The 21,166-nt window shown below is 45.1% G+C and overlaps 1 protein-coding gene across 5 annotated transcripts in view; it reads left to right on the plus strand.

Moving 5' to 3' along the window:
• plxnb1b (plexin b1b) overlaps positions 1-21,166 on the plus strand; it is a 373,688-nt gene that overhangs the window by 284,916 nt on the left and 67,606 nt on the right. For all 5 annotated transcript variants that reach the window (XM_063067659.1, XM_063067658.1, XM_063067662.1 and 2 more), the window contains 5 exons: positions 2,405-2,571; positions 8,750-8,901; positions 17,543-17,648; positions 18,870-19,006; positions 20,597-20,773. In XM_063067659.1, the coding sequence (XP_062923729.1) occupies positions 2,405-2,571; positions 8,750-8,901; positions 17,543-17,648; positions 18,870-19,006; positions 20,597-20,773 (739 nt within the window). The remainder of the gene's footprint in view (positions 1-2,404; positions 2,572-8,749; positions 8,902-17,542; positions 17,649-18,869; positions 19,007-20,596; positions 20,774-21,166) is intronic.

Below are 21,166 nucleotides of genomic sequence, written 5' to 3' on the forward strand. Positions count from 1 at the left end.
AGAAAGAAATAGTAAATAAATAATCAATAGCTATTGAAAACATGAGAAGACGGGTCCTTGAAAGTGAGTCCTCAGGTTGTCAGTGTGTTTCAGTGATGGAGCAGATGAAGTTGAGTGAAGTTATTGCCTTTGGTTCAGGACCCTGATGGCTGAGGGCACAATAACTTTTCCTGAACCTGGTGGTGTTGAGTCCTGACCACCTTCCTGCTGGCAGCAGCAGGGAGAGAGCGTGACCGGGCAGGTTTTCCGTACTCGATGTATGTTGTGGTGCAGTGGCACAGTCAGGTTAGGAGTCCCAGTGTGCTGCAATGTTCATGCAAATCACCAGCAGTATTTGCTGCAATAACTTTGAAAATACATAAATGAGTATGAAGACAATGTAATGTTTGCATCAAAAAGGATTATTTAATATGGCCAACTTCATCTGTGCAGACTTGAAAGCCCATGATTTCCTGATTTTTGGGTATTGAGAAAATTACCAAAAATATAGGAAAGTCGTAGGTCGACAGCTGATGTCTTTTTCCCAGGGTCAAGATGTCTAATACTAGAGTGCACGCTTCTAAGAAAATATGGGGTAAGTTGAAAGGAGAATTGAAGTTGCAGAATATTTGTTTCATGCAGAGTGTCCGGTGCCTGGAGCACACTGCAAGGTACAGTAGTGGAAGCAAATATGATGATGGTATTCAAGAAGCTCATGACTGGGCAGAGAACTAGGGGAGGGAGTAACATGGAGCATGTGCAGTCACAGGGATTAGCTTAGTTAGAGATTTAAATGCAGTTTTAATTAGCTTGCCACACACAGTGGGCCGACGGGCCAGTGGCTGTGTTCTGTTGTATGTTCTGTAGTGCTGAGGTGAAGGAACAACCGTCATTTTAATGATTGCTAGCACAGATACGTGGGGTTGAATGGCCTCCTCAAGATTGTCAAGATTATATTTTCTTCTTTCCTGCTGTGGTTGTATCTGCTGTGGAGAACACGATGTAGAGAAATAGGGATTAATTTCCTATAACACCAGTGTGTTCTGTTGCCATTGATCAAGTGGGTGTTCTGAAACTTGCTCATTTAACTCTGCTCAAATCATTACAAGTAAATATCAGAGTGGTGGGTACACTTTACCTCACCCCTCCTGGCAATCAAAGGCCTGTTTGTCTGACAGAAATAGATAGTTTTAATTTGTTTTTTTTTAATAGATGCATAGCAATTGTGCCATCTTGTGGGGCATTTTTCACCAGTCCTGTGGAGTTTTGTTATGTTGGAACAAGGTTATTTTCAATAGATTTATCTTTGTAGTGACACTTTTCTCATTCTGCCTGGGTGACACAATAGCACATGTGGTCGGGCGTGTGCCTCTCAGTGTCAGCAACCTGGATTTAACCTGATCTCCAGTGGTACCAGAGCAGAGTTGGTATCTTTGCCTCATAACCCTGTAGATTACTCCAGGTGCTTGGGTTCTCCCAAACCCATGCAGGTTGTTAGGTTACCCCTAGTTTGTAGGTGACTAGCTGAATCTATATGATTTGAGGGAATTGTGCAGAGAATAAATGGATAATGTAGGATTGAAAGGCCTAGATAGAGCGAATATGGAGAGGATGTTTCCAATCGTGGGTGAGTACCGGAGCAGAGAGCACAGCCTCAGACATCCCTTCAGGACACAGATGAGGAGGATTTCCTTCAGCCAGGGGTGGTGATTCATTGCCACAGATGGCTGTGAAGACAAAGTCATTGGGTATATTTAACATGAAGGTTGGTAGGTCCTTGATTAGTAAGGGCGACAGAGGTTACGGGGAGAAGGCAGGAGAATTGGGGTGGAAGGGGAAAAATAAATCAGACATAATTGAATGTCAGGACAGGCTCAATGGGCCAGATGCTCCCATTCTGCTCCTGTGGCTTAGTGTAAATTGGCGCTCTGATGCTATTTGCTTGAGTGAAAGGGTATTTCCGTGTGATGACTCAGTGAATTTTTAACTTGTGTTTTCCTTGTGTTGACTTTTCCTTGTTTTAACTTGTGTTGACCTTTTCTACAAAACACTTAGAGCAATATTTAGAGCAATAATAAAATCCAAACAGTTCCTTTTCCTGGAACCACAGTTGCCTGAGTGTTAAACAAATCAAAGTAGGGCTCCTCTAACAGCAGGCATGTCTGGTTTGAATACCTTTATCAGTTTTTTTTTCTTATAGGTGAATCTTGTTCATAAATCTACTCAAATTAGGTTTCATTTTGCTTTGAAAGGAAATTTTGCATTTAAATGCTATCCTTTATGCTTAAATCTCAGAAGGGTTTATAGCTGCTTGTAAGCATTGTCACTGCTGTGTTACTGGATGTGAAAGTGGTGATCGTCTGGGGAATGAACTCTGGGACAATTGTGTGGAGAAGGTTAATGCCCTCTTGCCTCCTTTGTACAGTTACCCTATATAACTGCGCAGTGGGTCGAACAGACTGCAGCCGTTGTCAGACGGCAGACACCAAGTACTCGTGTGTGTGGTGTGGGGGAGGAAAGCCCAGCTGTGTGTACAAGGAATCATGTGTGAACGGTGTGGAGGAGACCTGCCCAGCGCCTGTCATTAAATCGGTAAGTTCAGCTCCAACGCAGAAGGTACGAGATAGCTGAACAGTGTTTCTGTGGCTATGGATAGGACTGAACAGACGCTGAGTGAGGAATACTGCCACAACCCTGGTGGAAAGGTGTGACATAGATCAGCACAGGCCCTTCGCCCACAATGTTGTGCTGACTCCAACCATTTTCAATATTCCATTCTGTTTTTCTCTTGCTATCAAAGTTCAAAGTAAATGTATAATCAAAGTACATATAGATTACCACATACTATCTTGAGATACATTTTCTTGCAGATATTATAGGAGAAATTAAATACAGCAGAATTTTATGAAAAGTATACATAAGCAAGATGTGACAACCAACCAATGGGCAAGAGAAGGCAAACTTTGCCAAAATACTCAGAATGTCAATTGTGAGGAGTACTGAAAGTGAGTCTGTCGGTCGTAGCATCAGTTCAGAGTAGTGGTGTGTGACGTTATCTACACCATTGGGATTTTTTTTGTACATGACGCTATTGCCTCTCATGGCTCACCTGGGCAATTTACTCCCTTCTGTTGTTTGAAGGGCCTCCTCGGCGAGATCGCGTCGCTTCAGTATCCAAGAGTGGAAGGTCCTCAGTCTGTAGTCCTTCCTCACTGAGCCTCTGAGTTCACTGCGCCAAGCTTCAGTGCATCCCTCAGCGCGTACTCCTGCAGCCGGACTGTGCCGGTTCGCGGTATTCCCACCTCTCCGTGTTGGAAGACAATGTGCATGGAGATGGTGGGTCAACACGTGAGATGCGGGTTGCTGCTGAAGGCATCATGGAATTTATCTATTTATGCACATTTTATTCCATATCTGTACTTTCACTTCTGTTTATGTTTGATATATTTCTATATTCTTGTAATTGTTGATGTTACGAACCAACAGCAACAGATATGAAAAACTGAGACAGGGTTTATAAACAAACCACGAGATTCATTAACCTCTGCTCAAAAACATAGAAAAGTAAACAAATGACTAACTTAACCAGAAGTTAACAGTTAGGCGACTATATCTAACAGTGAAACTTAGAAACTGTTATTAACAAGTTCTCATCCAAGCACAGGCTTAAAGTGATAAATTCAAAAGTCCATGTGATTCATACAGTCATTAAGGAGAGACTTCCCCGAAATAACGATTCCTTCGAAGTAATGACAGATCTGCCGATCACAGCCGAGAGATGCCTTGTCCGAAGAAGTCACGAAGAAATAAAGGAACTGACCTTTTGACTGGAGGGTGGTCACTGCACAAACCTCCCTGACCTTGCAGGGTTTAACTCAAATGTGCAAACCACAATTCCTGAACGAAAACTCAAAAAGATTGATCATTCCCAAGACGCTGAACGACATTAACTTTACTCAACTCTGGTAATGCCTTCACTCTCCGATACTGGACTGTAAAGGAAAAATAAACGTGCAACAAACAAAACTGGTGGTGCCTCCAAACATCCAACCGGCAACAGCAACGTTGCAAAAAAAAAAGAGAACTGTGTCACAATGGCGGGCTTTTATACTATGCCATCACATAACCCCGCTATCATGAGACAATTACACCATGCCATCACATGACCCTGCTATCATGAGACAATTACACCATGCCCATCACATGACCCCGCTATCATGAGACAATTACACCATGCCATCACATGACCCCGCTATCATGAGACAATTACACCATGCCCATCACATGACCCCACTATCATGAGACAATTACACCATGCCATCACATGACCCCGCTATCATGAGACAATTACACCATGCCCATCACATGACCCCGCTATCATGAGACAATTACACCATGCCATCACATGACCCCGCTATCATGAGACAATTACACCATGCCATCACATGACCCCGCTATCATGAGACAATTACACCATGCCATCACATGACCCCGCTATCATGAGACAATTACACCATGCCCATCACATGGACTCCGCTATCATGAGACAATTACACCATGCCCATCACATGGACTCCGCTATCATGAGACAATTACACCATGCCCATCACATGACCCCGCTATCATGAGACAATTACACCATGCCCATCACATGACCCCGCTATCATGAGACAATTACACCATGCCCATCACATGACCCCGCTATCATGAGACAATTACACCATGCCATCACATGACCCCGCTATCATGAGACAATTACACCATGCCATCACATGACCCCGCTATCATGAGACAATTACACCATGCCATCACATGACCCTGCTATCATGAGACAATTACACCATGCCCATCACATGGACTCCGCTATCATGAGACAATTACACCATGCCATCACATGATAATGACATAATGCTCACAAGATAATTACATCATGCTCACGGAATATGTAACATTGAATATTGTTTTTCTTGCATGTCATGCCATCACATCACAACAAGTTCCTAAAATAAGTAAATGTATATGGCGATTAAAGTTGATTCTTGATTCTTGTCTCTTCATTTTGACACAACGGTTTAAATGATCACGAACTACATGAACTCAACATCTCCCCAGTTTGCACCTAGCTAGCATTGCAGATTCCCCAAACCCATGCTCACAAAAGCTTGCAAGCTCTCACCTCCGCCTGTGCGCCTGCAGGTTCCGCGGCTGGCACAAGCTCTGTTCTGTAATGTGTTCACAAGAACAGAGGTGTGAAGGTAACTGTTAGCACCTCCTGAGGTTCTCACACCAGTGGTCACGCTCACAGCTTGCAGACTTAATCACTTCAGGGGCAAATTTTGTTTCTGGGTTAACTTCCTGAGCAGAGGTGTTGGTGTCATGTGTGAATACAGTGAACCTATATTTGTCTCCTTTCAGCAAGGAAGGTGATATGGCAACTCATTACAGTCGCACAAAATTGTGGGTTTTGGAGCGAGAGAGGGGGAGATCGTTTTCACAGACAGCAGCACTGGTTCCCACAGGTCTCAGAATCCACAGATAATTGCAGTGAAAGCCAGAGCAATTTTCTTTCAAAATCCCCAAAAAATGCTGGTGGAACTCAGCAGGTCAAGCAGTGTTTGTGAAGGCAAATTCATAGAACAAGGAACGTTACAGCCCGGTGTAGGTCTTTCAGCCCACAATGTTGTGCCAAATCTTTAGCCTATTCTAAGGTCAGTTTAACATAGCCCTCCATTTTCCTATTGATTGTCAACGTCCCAGGTCCCTGCATCAGGACTCGTGTGGGGTCTCGACCCATCAATTCGCACGTTGTCTCCACAGAAGCTGCCTGGCCTGCTGAATCCCCCCAACAGCTTGCTTTTCTTCCAATTCCGGCATTTCCAGACACAATCCCTCTCCGCGCACCCCTCTGCTCCGTGCCCCCCCCCCCCACTCCACCCGCTCTTCACGCCTGGATGGCAAGGTCCTTGATGATGGATGCTAACTTCCTTTGACAGTGTTCCTTGTAGATGTGCACAGAGTTGGCGAGGGCACCCCCTCACCCCCCCCCCATGATGTTCTGGGCTGTATCCACTATGTTTTGTAGGAACACCATTCAAAGGCATTGGTGTTCTACATGAGGTGATGCAGTCAGTCAGTATACTCCGCACTGCACACCTATAGAGCTTGTCAAAGTTTTACAAGATATGCTAAATTTTTGCAAACTTCTATGAAAATAGAGGTGTTGTCATGTTTTCTTTGTAATGGAACTTGTAACCTGGGCCCACGACAAATCCTCTGAACTGATTAATGGCAGAAGTTTTAAAGTTGCTGATCCCTTGATGACTGGCTCATGGACCTCCAGGTTCCTCCTCCTGTAGTCAATAATCATCTCTCTGGTGTTGCTGACATTGAGTGAGAAGTTGTGGTCCGATTCAGCCAGATTTTCAATCTCCCTCCTATATACCACCAGCAATTCGGCCAACGGTGGTGTCATCAGCAAACACACTGCCTTGTGGTGCACCTGCGCTGATGAAGGTTGTGGAATTGATGTTGTCAGTCCAAACTGACTGGGGTCTGCATGTGCAGAAACCAAGGATCCAGTTGTATAAGAAGGTATTGGGGCCATGGTCTTGGAGCTTATTGATTAGTTTTGATGTGATGACAGTATTGAACGCAGAACTATGGTCAATGAAGAGCATCCTGATGTATGCATCTTCACTGTCCAGATGTTCCAGGGTTGAGTGAAGAGCCAATGAAATGGTATCTACTGTTGACCTGTTGTGCCAGTTGGCAAATTGGAGTGGATCCAAGTTGCTTCTCAGGCATGATTTAATGTTTCATCATAAGCCTCTTGAAGCACTTTATCACCGTGGATGTAAGTGCTACTGGAGGGTGGTCAGTGAGGCAGGTTACCACGTTCTTCTGGGTACTGGTATAATTGAAGCCTGCTTGAAGCAGGTGGGTACTTCAGACTGCCAAAGTGAAAGGTTAAAGATGTCATTGAACACTGCAGCCAGTTGATTATTACTGTTCTTCAGTCTTCGGTCAGGTACCCAATCTGGGTCAGATGCTTTCTCCAGCTGAAGAATGCTCTCCAGGGACTGAAATCACAGGGTCGCTAGAGGAGCTGTGGGAATTTGTGAAGATGTCTCCATGTTTTGTTGGCCAAATCGAACATAAAAGATATTGAGCTCGTCTGGAATTGAAGCCTTGTTATCACCCATGTCACTTGCTTTTACTTTATAAGAAGTGATAGCAGTCTCTGATTTATGTTTGGTCTGGAATTGCCATTTCGCATGTGAGATGGCCTTCCGGAGACTGCCAGACCTGAATGCCACTGGTCTGGCCTTCAGCGGATTGCAGATCACTTGGTTCATCCAGGCAGGCGTTCCCAACATTTTTAATGCTATGGACCCCAAGGAGTTCATGGACTGTAGGTTGGGAACCCCTGGTCCACGGCTCCTGATTGGGGAAGACTCTGAATGAATTTGTGGGACACACACATCTACGGCTGGTTTTACAAAGCCCATGACATCTATGGTGTACTCATTCAGATTTTCTGATGAGTCCTTGAATATGGCCCAGTCCACCAACTCAAGGCAATCCGGTAGCCACCCCTCTGCTTCCTGCGGCCACTTCAGTGTTGTTCTTATCTCTGGAGCCTTGCTCTTTCGCCTCTGCCTGTATGCAGGTAGGAGAAGGATAGCTAGATGATCAGATTTTCAAAAATACAGTTAGGTATGGAACGGTAGGCATTCTTGATGGTAATATTGCAGTGGTTGAGTGTGTTGGGACCTGTGGTGCTGCAGGTGATGTGTTGTTAACAGTTGGGCTGAGATTCCTTCAAGCAAGCTTGACTGAAGTCCCCGTCAATGAAATGAAAGATGTTGGGGTAGTCTGTTTCTTGTTTGCTTATCATGTCACTCCATACATTGAGTGTTTGTTTAACACTTGTCTTTGACAGCATGTAGTGGTCAGGATCATGGAAGGGAGCTTTCTTTGTAAGCAGAATGGATGGTACTTAATCATTAGATTTTCCAAATGGGAGAATAAGGGTGTGACAAGTTAGAAGTTCTTTTGCTGGAATAATGGGCTGGATTGACTCTTAGGCTGTGAGATTCTCTAATACACTTGAGCGAGTAAGGTCATGGTCAGTTGCACTCATTGAAAGGGTAGTTTTGCAGCTTCTGGGTGAGTGTTATAGTCATTTGTGTTATCAGGTGTTCGTGGTGGGGGTAAAAATCAGCCAGCTTATCTCTCTTAAGCAACACCAGCCCTTCACTGTATGGATGTCAGTTGCAAGTTGGGTCGTGATGCCCTGAAGATATTTCCACATTTGTGAAATCTTCCTGTGGATAGCTGGGAGAGGAAAAGCTGTAGGGAAAAGACTGGAGGAAAATAGGTGCAGCCGTAGGTCATCTATTCCCTCAAGCCTGCCCCATCACGTCTGACTTACCTGCTCCTCTGCACCAGATCCTTGTCACCCTCAATTTCCTCAGCTTGAACAATCATATCTACCCCTTGAAAGACTTCTGAGTATTTCTCGTGGGCTAGCCAACACAGGGAAAACTAAACACAAGCCTTTTACATTACTTCCCTCCATTTCTGAGTTGCAAAATATCTAATTGCTAAAGCATTATTTCCGATTTGTGTTCTATTGAAATAAAATGCAATCATATTTTCCTTTTCTTGACCATTATTCCCAATTCTGATCTGTTCCTCCACTTTCTGTACGAAGATATTACGGCAGGCGTTTTGCACTTGTTGACACAGAATGCTTATACCTTCCCAGATTGAGCCGACATCAGGACTACAGGAAGGCGGTACCATGCTCACCATCTCCGGTTCAAACTTGGGCCAGCGATTCGAGGACATCCAGAACATGGTGACAGTTGCCGGCATCCAGTGCCGTACTGACCCTCTCTATTACGAAGTCTCCACCAGGTCAGTCAGTTGCTGTTCTGATTCTTCACTTCTTGTGTCTGGGGGAGCACTGAGGATCAGCACGTCCTAATCACTTAAATCTTTACACTTTTGTTGTTCATTAACAAGAGATGGACTTCTCTGGCAAGTCCAGCATTTGGTGCCCATCCTACTTGTCTTCGGGTGCTGAGCTGCCATCTTGAACCACTGGTGAAAGTATTCTCATGGCTTGGGAGTTCTGGGATTTGGATACCTTGTGAATGAAAGACCAGTGATGTACACACAGAGACCAGTTTATTAGGTATGCCTGTACACCTGCTCACTAATACAAATATCAGCCAATCATGTGGCAGGAGATCAGTGCATAAAACCATACAAGTAACTGAGTGTGGCTATATATATGAGGGGTGATTGATAACTTCATGGCCTAAGGTAGAAGGAGTCAATTTTAGAAAACCTAGCACATTTATTTTTCAACATAGTCCCCGCCTACATTTACACACTTAGTCCAGCGGTCGTGGAGCATACGGATCTTGGACCTCCAGAAGGTGTCCACAGCATGGGTGGTTGATAGGTTTGTGGCCAAAGGTAGAAGGAGATGAGTTATACAGCTCTCATTCACGCACATGCAGTTGAACTCTTTGAGTTTGAGGTTAATAACTCATCAGGGGTGATTGATAAGTTTGAGGCCTGAAGTAGAAGGAGATGAGATGAAGGATCTCCGCCCGACACGTCGCCTGTGCCTCTCCCTATAGGTGCTACCTGGCCTGCTGCATTCCACCAGCATTTTGTGTGTGTTGCTTGAATTACCAGCATCTGCAGATTTCCTCATGTTTGCATAAGTAAATCAATTACGTATATTGAATAGATTATTTTAAAAATGTGCAAAAACAGAAATACTGTATATTTAAAACAGTGAGGTTGTGTCCAAAGCTTCAAAGTCCATTCAGGAATTGGATGGCAGAGGGGAGAAGCTGTTACTGAATCGCTGAGTGTGTGCCTTCAGGATTCTGTATCTCCTACCTGATGGTAACAGTGAGAAAAGGGCATGCCCTGGGTGCTCGAGGTCCTTAATAATGGATGCTGCCTTTCTGAGACACCGCTCCCTGAAGAAGTCCTGGGTACTTTGTAGGCTAGTGTCCAAGATGGAGCTGACTAGATTTACAACTCTCTGCAGCTTCCTTCAGTCCTGTGCAGTAGCCCCCCGCCCCACCCCATACCAGACAGTGATGCAGCCTGTCAGAATGCTCTCCAAGGTACAACTATAGAAGTTTTTGAGCGTATTTGTTGAAATGCCAAATTGCTTCAAGCTCCTAACAAAGTATAGCCATTGTCTTGCTTTCTTTATGACTACATCAGTGTGTTGGGACCAGGTTAGATCCTCAGAGATCTTGACACCCAGGACAATGGTTTTATCGTCAGCAAATTTGTAGATGGTATTTGAGCTTTGCCTAGCCACACAGTCATGAGCCCTTCCAGCCCAGCAACTCCTGACAACCCTGGTTTAACCCTAACCCAATCATGGGACAATTTACAATAGCAAATTAACCTACCTTGTGCGGCTTTAGAACGTGGGAGGAAACGGGGGCATTCCACGGTGTGGACGTACGGGGGTTCCTTACGTGGAACTCCAGGATTGAACTCTGAGCTATAGCAGTGTTCTGCTAACTGCTACGCTACTGCGGTGTCCCTTGCCATCACCCTTTTAACACCAGCATGACTACCATTGTCCCTATTCCTCCACGGATACAAATGTCTATGCACAAAAACCAGGCCCATGTTAGAGAGGGAACTCATCAAATGTCATTGTGCAGAAGTCATAACTTTTACTCTTTTATGACTGCAACTCCGATATCCTCCTCACAATTGGGACCAGTCCTGAGAGTGCCATTGCACTGAACAGCTAGGATAGATTTCCTGGAATTAGTATTGGTTTATTATTGTCATGTATACCAAGGTACTGTGGAAAGACTCAGTATTGCAGTTCAGCTGTACAGATCATTTCAAAGCATAAGTACTTTGAGGTAGGACAAGAGAAAAGCAGTAAGCCAATTTCAAGTTCAAGTTTAATTGTCATTCAACCATATGCATGAATAGAACCAAACAAAACAGCATTCCTGTGTAGATTGATGGAGCATGGATGATGTCGTGGAGCCAGACACAGAATGCAGAATATCGGTAGTGTGCTACTGAGCAGGGAGACAAAAAAGTGAGAATTTGGATTTAAAAGAGTTGAGCAATTGTAATAAATAGATCTGCTGGGGGCAGATTACAAAGTGTCACTGCACTCTGATTCTAACATTCCTGGCTCGTGGTTCAAAGTGACTGGAGTATGTGTCGGCTCCTGTGAATGTCTCTCCAATGTACGTGGCTTTCTAGCGATGGTAATCTGATGGGGGAGGGGTTGGTGACGGGGGAATCGGTTACCAAAGCTCTTCAATGGCAGGATGCGAGTAGATTAACAGTTAGTATCTAGTGGTAAGTTAATTTATTATTGCCGTATGTACCAAGGTTTGTTTTGCATACCATCCTTACAACAATGAATTGAGGCAGTACAAGGGAAAACAATAGCAGAATGTTGAAAAACAGTTACAGTTAGAGAGATACAATAAGGTGCAAGGTCGTGAAGAGATAGATCGTAAGGTTAAGAGTCCTTATTGTACAAGAGGACGGTTCGATAGTGTTACAACAGTGGATAGAAAATGACCTTGAGCCTTGTAGTACATGTTTTCATGCTTTGATCTTCTGCCTGATAGGATGGGGGAGAAGAAGGAATGTCTGGAGTTGATCAGGTCCGTTAACGTGTTGGCTGCTTCACCGTAGCAATGAGAAGTGTAGACAAAATCCGTAGAGGAGGATGTTGATTTCATGATATGCTGACCCGTGTCCAGTACTCTCTGCAGTTTCTTTATGTTCTCAGTCAAACCAATTGCCATCCCAGGGCATGATACATCTAAACAGGATAATGTTTATCATGCATCTATAAGGAAATCTTAAGAGTTAGGCCAAATTTCTTCAACCTCCTGAGAAATTAGAGGTGCCTGGTCTTTTGGTTGGGCTAGGAGAGGCCTTTGGTGATGTTTATTTCTAGGAATCTGCATTTCTCAGCTCTCTGGACCTCCCTGTCACTGATGTAAATGGGAGCATGTCAGTGACTACGTTGGCTTTGTTGACATTGAAGGAAAGTTTATTGTCAGGGTATCGTACTATGATGCTGTCTATCTGTTCCATAAATTCAGAATCAGAATCAAAATTGGGTTTATTATCACGGGCATGTGACGTGAAATTTGTTAACTTAGCAACAGCAGTTCAATGCAATACATAATATATTGCAGGATGGTCATACCGGCAATGGCCAAGACAGGAAACACGATTACGAGGAAGCTAAAGCAAACAACACTGACCAGAGAGGAATTCACGGTAAGGTGTCATTGCGGGAAAGTCTGCAAAAACATCAGAGGGCTCAAGATACACCAGAGCAAGTCTAGATGTAGCTCAACGGTGACCCAAGTGCAGCACACGGACTTAGTGTCCGGTGAGACGAAGGAGAATTCCAGCCAGGAAGCACCCCACAGAAATGAAGATCTCTCCGCACTTAAGTCGCCTCAGCACCGATCAACAGACCTAGTGAGTTCCCCTTCAGCTACCCTAATCTATTTGTCAAGGAAAGACAGGATCAAATGGCCTAGATCATCAGACGATGTCGCCTGGATGCAGCTCGATGATGATCTGGATGGAATCCTGGAAGTTGCCTTAGCAGGTCCAGTGCACAGAAAGATCAACTCACTCACAGCCATAGTGTACAATCTAGCTAAGGAATGATTTGGCCCAATGGAGCAGAAAAGCCAGCTGGAGTTACCGTGGCAACCAAATAGGAGGGAAACGGAGATTCGTCATTTGAGAGGCAAATTAAAGGCGTTCAGCAAGAGGTTTAAAACCAGCTCACTGGCTGAAAAAGAAGGTATCAAGGACTAAACCAGTATGTTGCAGGAAAAGCTGTGCAAACTCCGGAGGGCGGAACATCTGCGACAGCAAAGAAGGAAGAAAGAGAACAGGCGAGCGCAGTTTGTGGGAGATCCATTCAGCTTCACCAGGACACTTCTCGGCCAACAAAACTCTGGTATACTATCCAGCTCTAAGCCAGAGGTAGAGGAGTTCCTGCGGGAGGCACACAGCGACCCATGGAGGGGTCAGGGACTGGGAACCAATTGGGCTGTGCAAAGACCGGAAAAACCATCAATTGAGCTGTATGTGAAGGAGCCTACATGGCAGGAAATCCAGGACATCATCCGGAAAGCTAAAGCACCGGCTGCCCCAGGTCCAAGCGGCATACCTTATAAGGTGTATAAGAAATGCCCAAAGCTTCTTCGGAGGCTGTGGAAGGTCATGAGAAAGATCTGGACCAAAGGTACTATCCCAACAAGTTGGAAATTGGCAGAGGGATGCTTTATTCCAAAGAAAGAGGTTTCTTCCACAATTGCCCAGTTTAGGACAATTTCTCTCCTGGATGTGGAACGTAGGATTTTCTTTTCTGTGCTTGCAAGAAGGCTGACTTCTTACATGACGCAGAACCGCTATATCAACACATCCATCCAGAAAGGCGGTATTCCAGGCTTTTCGGGGTGTCTGGAACACACCTCAATGATTAGCCTTTTGATCCCTGAGGCCGAGCAGAAAAAAGGCGACCTAACAGTTGTCTGGTTAGACCTCGCGAACGCCTACGCCTAGAAGGACTCGACCACTACATCCCAGTGGCTATTCGAGACATGATCACCAGCTACCTAGGAGGATTCAAACTCAGATTTACATCAGCCCATATTCACAACTAGTTGGCAGGACCCCCAGAAGGGGATTCCAACAGGGTGCACTATCTCCCCCATCCTATTTATTATGGGAATGAACCTCCAGCAGCAGAAGATGTAACCCGCGGCCTGACGCTGGAGTCAGGCATTGTTCAGCCAGCTCTACGAAGATTCATGGACAACATCACTATAACAACTGTGTCACATGTCCAAGCAAGATGGGTATTGGAAACCGTGGGTAATGTAGCCACTTGGGCGAGGATGTCCTTCAAGGCTCAGAAGTCCAGGTGTATGGTGATCAGAAAGGGCAAAGTTACCAGCAAATTTAGCCCCCAAGTTCAGGGCGAGGTCAACCCTTCCATCGAAGATAACCCGATAAAATGCTTGGGGAAGTGGTTTAATGTGTCACTGACAGATGGGGCCACCAGTGCTGTGAAGCAGACAGAGGAATGGCTGAAGAAGATCGACAAATCCGGACTTCCAGGTAAATTCAAGACCTGGCTGTACCAATACGGCATTCTGCCCAGGCTTCTCTGTCTCTTCACACTTTATGAGTTCCCCATGACTGCCGTAGAGGGCATCGAGAGGAAAACCAACAAGCACCTGCGGAGATGGTTCTCCCAAGATTCTCTTCAGTGGGCCTCTACATTCGTTCTGAGCAACTGCAGCTCCCCTGTCATCTGTTGTGGAGGAATTCAAGGTGGCAAAATGCAGAGCTTTATTAAGCTTGAGAGATCGCAATGACGTCTTGGTAAAGCAAGTAGGCGTTACAACCAGATCTGGGCGCAAGTGGGTAGCCAACACAGCTGTGGAGGCGGCAGTGTGTTCTCTGAAGCTGCGAGATATCATCGGCAACCCCTGCATCGGACGGCAAGGCCTCGGCTCAGTTCACTTGCAGCAGTGGGGAAACGTAAGCATAAGGAACAGGCGAGACATGATACAGGCAGAAGTACGGATCCGTGAGGAAGAGAAGCGGATGTCAAAGGCAGTGGAACAAGGGTCCCAGGGTGCCTGAACAAAATGGGATCTGCCTAAGCGCAAGATCTCATGGGCAGAGTTATGGAGACTGGTGCCCTTCCGTATTTCCTTCCTCTTGCGATCCGTGTATGACACCCTTCCTTCACCATTACATCTGTACACATGGGGGATGAGAGAGGACCCGAACTGTAAGCTCTGTGGTCAAAAGGGGACACTGGCTCATATACTATCCGGGTGTAAAACAGCTCTAACTCAAGGATGGTATAGGTGGCGCCATGATAAGGTGCTTCTGGCTCTTGCTGACACACTAGAATGGGAGAGATGCAAGAAGAGGATGGCTGGCACAGATTTGAGGAAGGCCCTCACCTTTATCGAAGAGGGAGCCAGGCCTTTCATAACCAAACAACCAAAGCCCAATCTGCTGCTAACGGCCAGGTCCTGGGAGATGAGGGTCGATGTGGGAAGGAGGTTGCAGTTCCTGGATGTGGTGCACACAACCCTACACCCGGACATCGTACTGTGGTCAACCAAAGACAAGAAAATAATTCTGGTTGAGCTGACCGTGCCGTGGGAAGAGGGATGGGAAGAGGCCCACGAGAGAAAGGCCTTGAAGTACCAGCCCTTAGTGCAGGAGTGTAAAGACAAGGGATGGCAGGCATGGTTGTTCCCTGTGGAGATCGGCTGCAGAGGTTTCCCAGCCGAATCAGCATGGCGGTTGTTGTCAGATCTGGGCCTGGACGAAAGGAGCAAAAAACAAGCAGCTCGTAGGATGGGGGAAGAGGCAGAACGAGTCTTTTGTTGGATTTGGAGTAGGCGAGAGAAGGGGAGCTGGAAGCCAGGAGCAGATGGGCAGTGATTTGACCACCACTGCCGGCCCACCAACTGGAGAGTTTTGTGGTTAAGGGTGGAAACACTCGGTGAAGGTTGGGAACCACCTGATGACATCTGCTCCTGGCTGAAGGCTACGGTTACCTTATAAGGTAACTGGAGAATGCACCCTAACAGGTGTATGTAACAAGCAAATAGCAGAGAGAAAAAAAATAATAGTAATAAATAAAACAAAATAGAAATAAATAAGCAAGTAAATCAATTACGTATATTGAATAGATTTATAGATGGTCTTTGAGCTATGCCTAGCCACATAATCATGTGTATACAGAGAGTAGAGCAATGGGATAAGCACACATCCCTGAGGTGCACCAGTGTTGATCATCAGCGAGGAGAAGATATTATCACATGTCCGCAAAGATTGTGGTCTTCCGGTTAGGAAGTCAAGGATCCTATTGCAGAGGGAGATACAGAGGCCCAGGTTCTACAACTTCTCAATCAGAATTGTGGGAATGATGGCATTAAATGCTGAGCTATAGTCGATGAACAGCATCCTGACGTAGGTGTTTGTGTTATCCAGGAGGTTTAAAGCTGCGTGAAGAGCCATTGAGATTGCAACTGCCATTGACCTATTGTGGCGATAGGCAAATTGCAATGGGTCCAGGTCCTTGCTGAGGCAGGAGTTCAGTCTAGTCATGACCAACCTCTCAAAGCATTTCATCACTGTAGACATGTGCGCTAGCGGGCGATAGTCATTAAGGTATCTCACATTATTCTTCCTAAGCACTAGTATAATTGTTGCCTTTTTGAGGCCAGTGAGAACTTCCGCCCATAGCAGTGAGAGGTTGAAAATGTCCTTAAATACTACCACCAGCTGGTTAGCACAAGTTTTCAGAGCCTTACCAGGTACTCCATTGGGACCTTCCACCTTGCGAGGGTTCACTCTCTTTGATATCGACCTCTGAGACAGAGATCACAGGGTCATCAGGTGCAGCAGAGATCTTCACAGCTGTAGTTGTGTTCTCCCTTTCAAAGCATGCATAGAAGACATTGAGTTCATCTGACAGTAGAGCATCGCTGCCATTCAATGCTATTGGGTTTCACTTTGTAGGAAGTGATGTCTCGCAGACCCTGCCAGAGTTGCCGTGCATCTGATGTTGCCTCCAACCTTGTTAGAAATTGTTTCTTCGCCCTTGACCTTCCAATAACTTCCATAAACTAACCATAAACTACAGACTAATGTTGACAAATGGAATGCTATCCCATTTGATACCCCAATAAGGATATGTTTGAGTAAGTACACAAGGATGTGCGAGTTTAAAACAAGGCGTGTCATTTTATTCTTGGCAACCTCCTCTGGACCCTCAACAGTGCCAGGGCGTCTTTTCACATCTTATACGGTACTGTGCCATAGGCTTAGGCACATGTATATAGCTAGGGTGCCTAAGACTTTTGCATTGTACTGTAGTAATTTTAAGTATTGTACTGTACTGCTACCAGAAAAAAAAAACACAATTCTATTCTGATATGGCTCTCTGTTGTGGAATGAGAGTGGGAATGGGGCAGTGAGAGTGGAGTCATGGTTGGGAAAAGGGGAAGGGAGAGGGGAGAGGGCACCAGAGAGAGATTCTGTAATGATCAATAAAAACAATTGTTTGGAATCAAGTTACCTTGTCTGGTGTCTCAGGCTGGGTGCGTCTGCACCATGACATCTCCCACCCCAACACTTCTTCTCTGCCGCCTGTCCCACACCCCTCCCACAGTGCTCCACCCTAACCATTCTCAATATCCTTTGCTCCTTTTAGATTTACACACCCTCACTCTGCTCCACATTGACAAATACAGTACTGTGCAAAGGGCTTACGCACGCTAGCTAGATATGTGCTAAGACTTTTCCACAGTACCATACTTGGCCTCAGTGCTGTGTTTTTGTCAGTATGGTTTTCCTTTATTATGGCAGAGAACTTTCTGTTAGTGACTGAAATACGGTGAGGTACTCATCCACGGACACAGGCAACCCGCAATGCAGCTAAAGGTGATGGTTTCCCCTGCAGGATCGTTTGCTACACGGCAGCCAGTCAGAAAGAGGTGTCAGGCAAAGTTATGGTGAAAGTAGCAGGCAGCGGTGGCAGCAGCTCGGAAAAAAACTTTACCTATCAGGTATGCGTGAAGTTCACTTCATTTTCTTTCTGTAATTTTTTAAAAATATATTGTTTGAATCCTGGTGCTTTCCTACAGTTTGTGAAGGGTTTGGGATCAGGGAGTATTATAATCACCTGCTACGTAGTACTGTGCAAAAGCCCTGGGCACATGTAAAATAAATGTTCTGCAAAATAAAGATACTTTCAAAAATAATGAAATGAAAAGTTCCGAAATGTATATTAAAAAAATTGTACAGAGCACTAAACAGTAAAGAAACAATATCTGGTGTGACCACCCTTTGCCTTTGTCACTTTGGCACTTAACTCTAAATTTAAAAAACATAAAATTAAAAAATAAGCTAAGCTAGTCCCATTGGCCCGTATTCCTATTCATGCACCTGACCAAGTGCCTTTTAAATGTTAATGTACCTAGCTCACCCACTTCCTCTGGCTCATTCCAATTTCTGACCATCCATTTGCCCCTCTGGTTTCTATTAAATCTGTCCCGCCTTACTCTTTCTTTGCCCCACATGATTTTATGCATCACTAAATGTTCCACTCATTCTCCAATGCTCCAGTGAATGAAGTCCCAACCTGGTCAACCTTTTCCATGAGTCAATCTCCCAGGTCCCAGAAGCGTTCTCGAAAGTATACAGTGAATTTTCGCTTTGAGATGTGATGCAGATACCGAGGACCTGGTGTGGGTCTTCAGGCTTCTGCACCTCCTGACCAATGGTTTGAGAAGATGGCATAGTGTTCAGTCAGATTGAACTAGTGCCGTTTAGCCTAGAGCTGTGGTGAATTTGTTTCTTTGCCTGCATTAAAGACAGTTTAGGGCACCATGGTAGCATAGCATTAGTGCAGTGCTATTTCAGCTCCGGGCATCGGAGTTCGGAGTTCAATCTGGATGCCGCCTTTAAGAAGTTCGTACATCTTTTCTGTGAGCGCGTGGATTTTCCCTGGGTGCTCCAGTTTCCTCCCACGTGTACGGGTTATTAGGTTGATTAGTCATTGTAAACTGTCCTGTGATAAGGCTAGGGTTAAATCGGTGTGTTGCTGGGTGGTGGGGCTCATTTAACCAGAAGGGCCAGTGCCACAGTGTAGCTCTAAATAAATAAATTACTGGGCAACTTGCGTTTTTAATTGTGGAATGTTTATTGACTGCCTATATGGTTAAACTCCTGTTAGGATCTGTTTTTCAAGTCATTAAGCAGCCTTTATCAATTTGCTCCTCCTCCAGAACCCAGTACTGGTTTCCATCTCTCCATCTCATGGTCCCAAAGCTGGAGGAACATCTCTTGTCCTCAGTGGTGTCAAGTTGCTGACTGGTAGACCAAGCGATATCAAAGTGTTTGTGGGTGACCTGCCCTGTATCATGTAAGTATATACATTGTTGTAGGAAAGCTATGAGCCCTTTCAGAACAAATGCAGTGACATGTTGGCCAAATGTGCTATGTAACATTACAAGAGGATGAAAGATTTTTGCCAGCATAGCATCTTCCTAGTCCACCTGCCCACCATTGACAGTATCTACATGAGACGGCACCTGAAGACCCTATTATCCAGGCAATGCCATCTTCTCAAGCCATTGGTCAGGAGGTGCAGAAGCCTGAAGTTCCACACCAAGTTCAAGAACAGTTACTTCTCTTCAACCATTCAGTCTTGAACCTAGTGTCCCAGCCCTAATCACTGCCTCAAGAAGGCAACATCCATCATCACAAATCCCCACCATCAAGGCCATGCCATCTTCACGCAGTTCTATTAGGCAGGAGGTAGAGAAGCCTATGAAGTCCCACACCACAAGGTTCAAGAACAGTGACTTCCCTTCAACCATTCCTTTCTTGAACCAGCTGGCACAACCCTAATGACCACCTCGGTATAGTAACACTTTGTAATCTGGTTCTAGTTGTGGTCTTTTTTTGTACAATTTGTATATAATTTAATTCTTTTTTTTTGTCTGAGTGTTATGCCTCCAGTGCTGTGTGTCTGTGATTCTGCTGTAACACCTGTGCACTTGTGTACTTGTGCATCGGACAATGGATTCAACTTGACTTGCAAACAGAAAACCTACAGCACAATATAGGCCCTTTGGCCCACAAAGCTGTGCCGAACATGTCCTTACCTCAGAAAGCCTGACTTAGCCTGACCTTTCTAAAGAATAATATTACTAACCTACTTTATCAAAGTAACCTTTTGAGTTTAAGCTCTCGCTGCAGACCTGTTACTGGACCTCAAAGCAACATCGGTGAATCAGATGTTATTTGCAACCGGCGTCCCATCTCAGGCCATCCAGCAGAGATCCCCTTGAGAAAGGACTCATTGGTTTCCTGATCACCAACCCGTGGTTTCTGAGGCCAGTTAAATATCCTTAATGATATCTCCTGAATTCACTTGGCATGCACTCAGGATGTTCTTGGTCTATGTGTAGTGGGGGCTCCCTCCGTACATCCTCACACACTGGCCAGCAATTTGCAGGCTGAAAGGAAAGATTTTGATGATAATGTAACAATAAATAGAAAAGGAATGCAGCTGCTGAAATCTGGAGCAACGAACAATCTGCTGGAGGAACCCAGTGGGTGTCGCAGCATCTGTGGATGGAAAGTAACTGTTGATGTTTGGGGTCAAATCTTGCATTGGGGTTGATAGTGGAGAGGGGAGATGAGATGAGGACTGGTGAAACCAGAGCCTGAAGTGTGGAGGTGAAGAGTGGTGGGACGATTGAACTAACAGGGGAGGAGAAAGAGCATTGTTAGGAGATACAGACAGATGGAGACAGATAAAAAAGAGATACACGGGGGTGGGGGGCAGGGAAGGATGAATGAGCAGACAGCTAGGAAGGTGATAGGCATGAACTTAAATGCTTCCATTGCTGGAATCTGATGAGTAAGAAAGATGGTGATTTTCTTGAGGATCTGTAAATGTGGGCTCTCTAGGTTAAAACTGTTGATTGAACCTCTCCCCTGGCAGCTCTGGTGAGGTAAAGGACAACCACATCCAATGTTGCACAGCCCCCTACAACCAGACCGGAGACCTGCCCATCACGGCTATGTATGGTGATGTTCATAAGCAAATGAATCACGTCTTCTACAGCTACACTGAGGATCCAAACATCACTGCTGTGCGACCGGACAAGAGCTTCCTGGGGTGAGCTGATTTGTACAAGTTCAAAGTCAATTTATTATCCAGTTGCGTTAATGGTACCATAAAATACCTTGAGATTAATTTTCTTGCTGGCAGTTATAAGAAAATGAAAGGAAATGCCATGGAGTTTGATGAAAAATTATCCATAAACAACCAATGTACAAAACTGTGTAGATAATAAAAAACTGAGAACATGAATTTTAAGGATTTGCAATATGAAAGAAAAGTAAAACAAACTATTTTGCACAGTCGCCAGTCTTCACAATTTTTTTGCCACCTGTGGAGCTGATACTTGCTACTGCAAACACTATTTGGGATGCATGCCCACTTTGTCAAGATATGGGGCCCTGTCAAGCTGGAGAAAGCCTCTGCTTCATGCACCATACTACTGCAGAG

The sequence above is a fragment of the Mobula hypostoma genome, chromosome 15 (genome assembly GCF_963921235.1).
Source record: "Mobula hypostoma chromosome 15, sMobHyp1.1, whole genome shotgun sequence".
Taxonomy (NCBI): Eukaryota; Metazoa; Chordata; class Chondrichthyes; order Myliobatiformes; family Myliobatidae; genus Mobula; species Mobula hypostoma.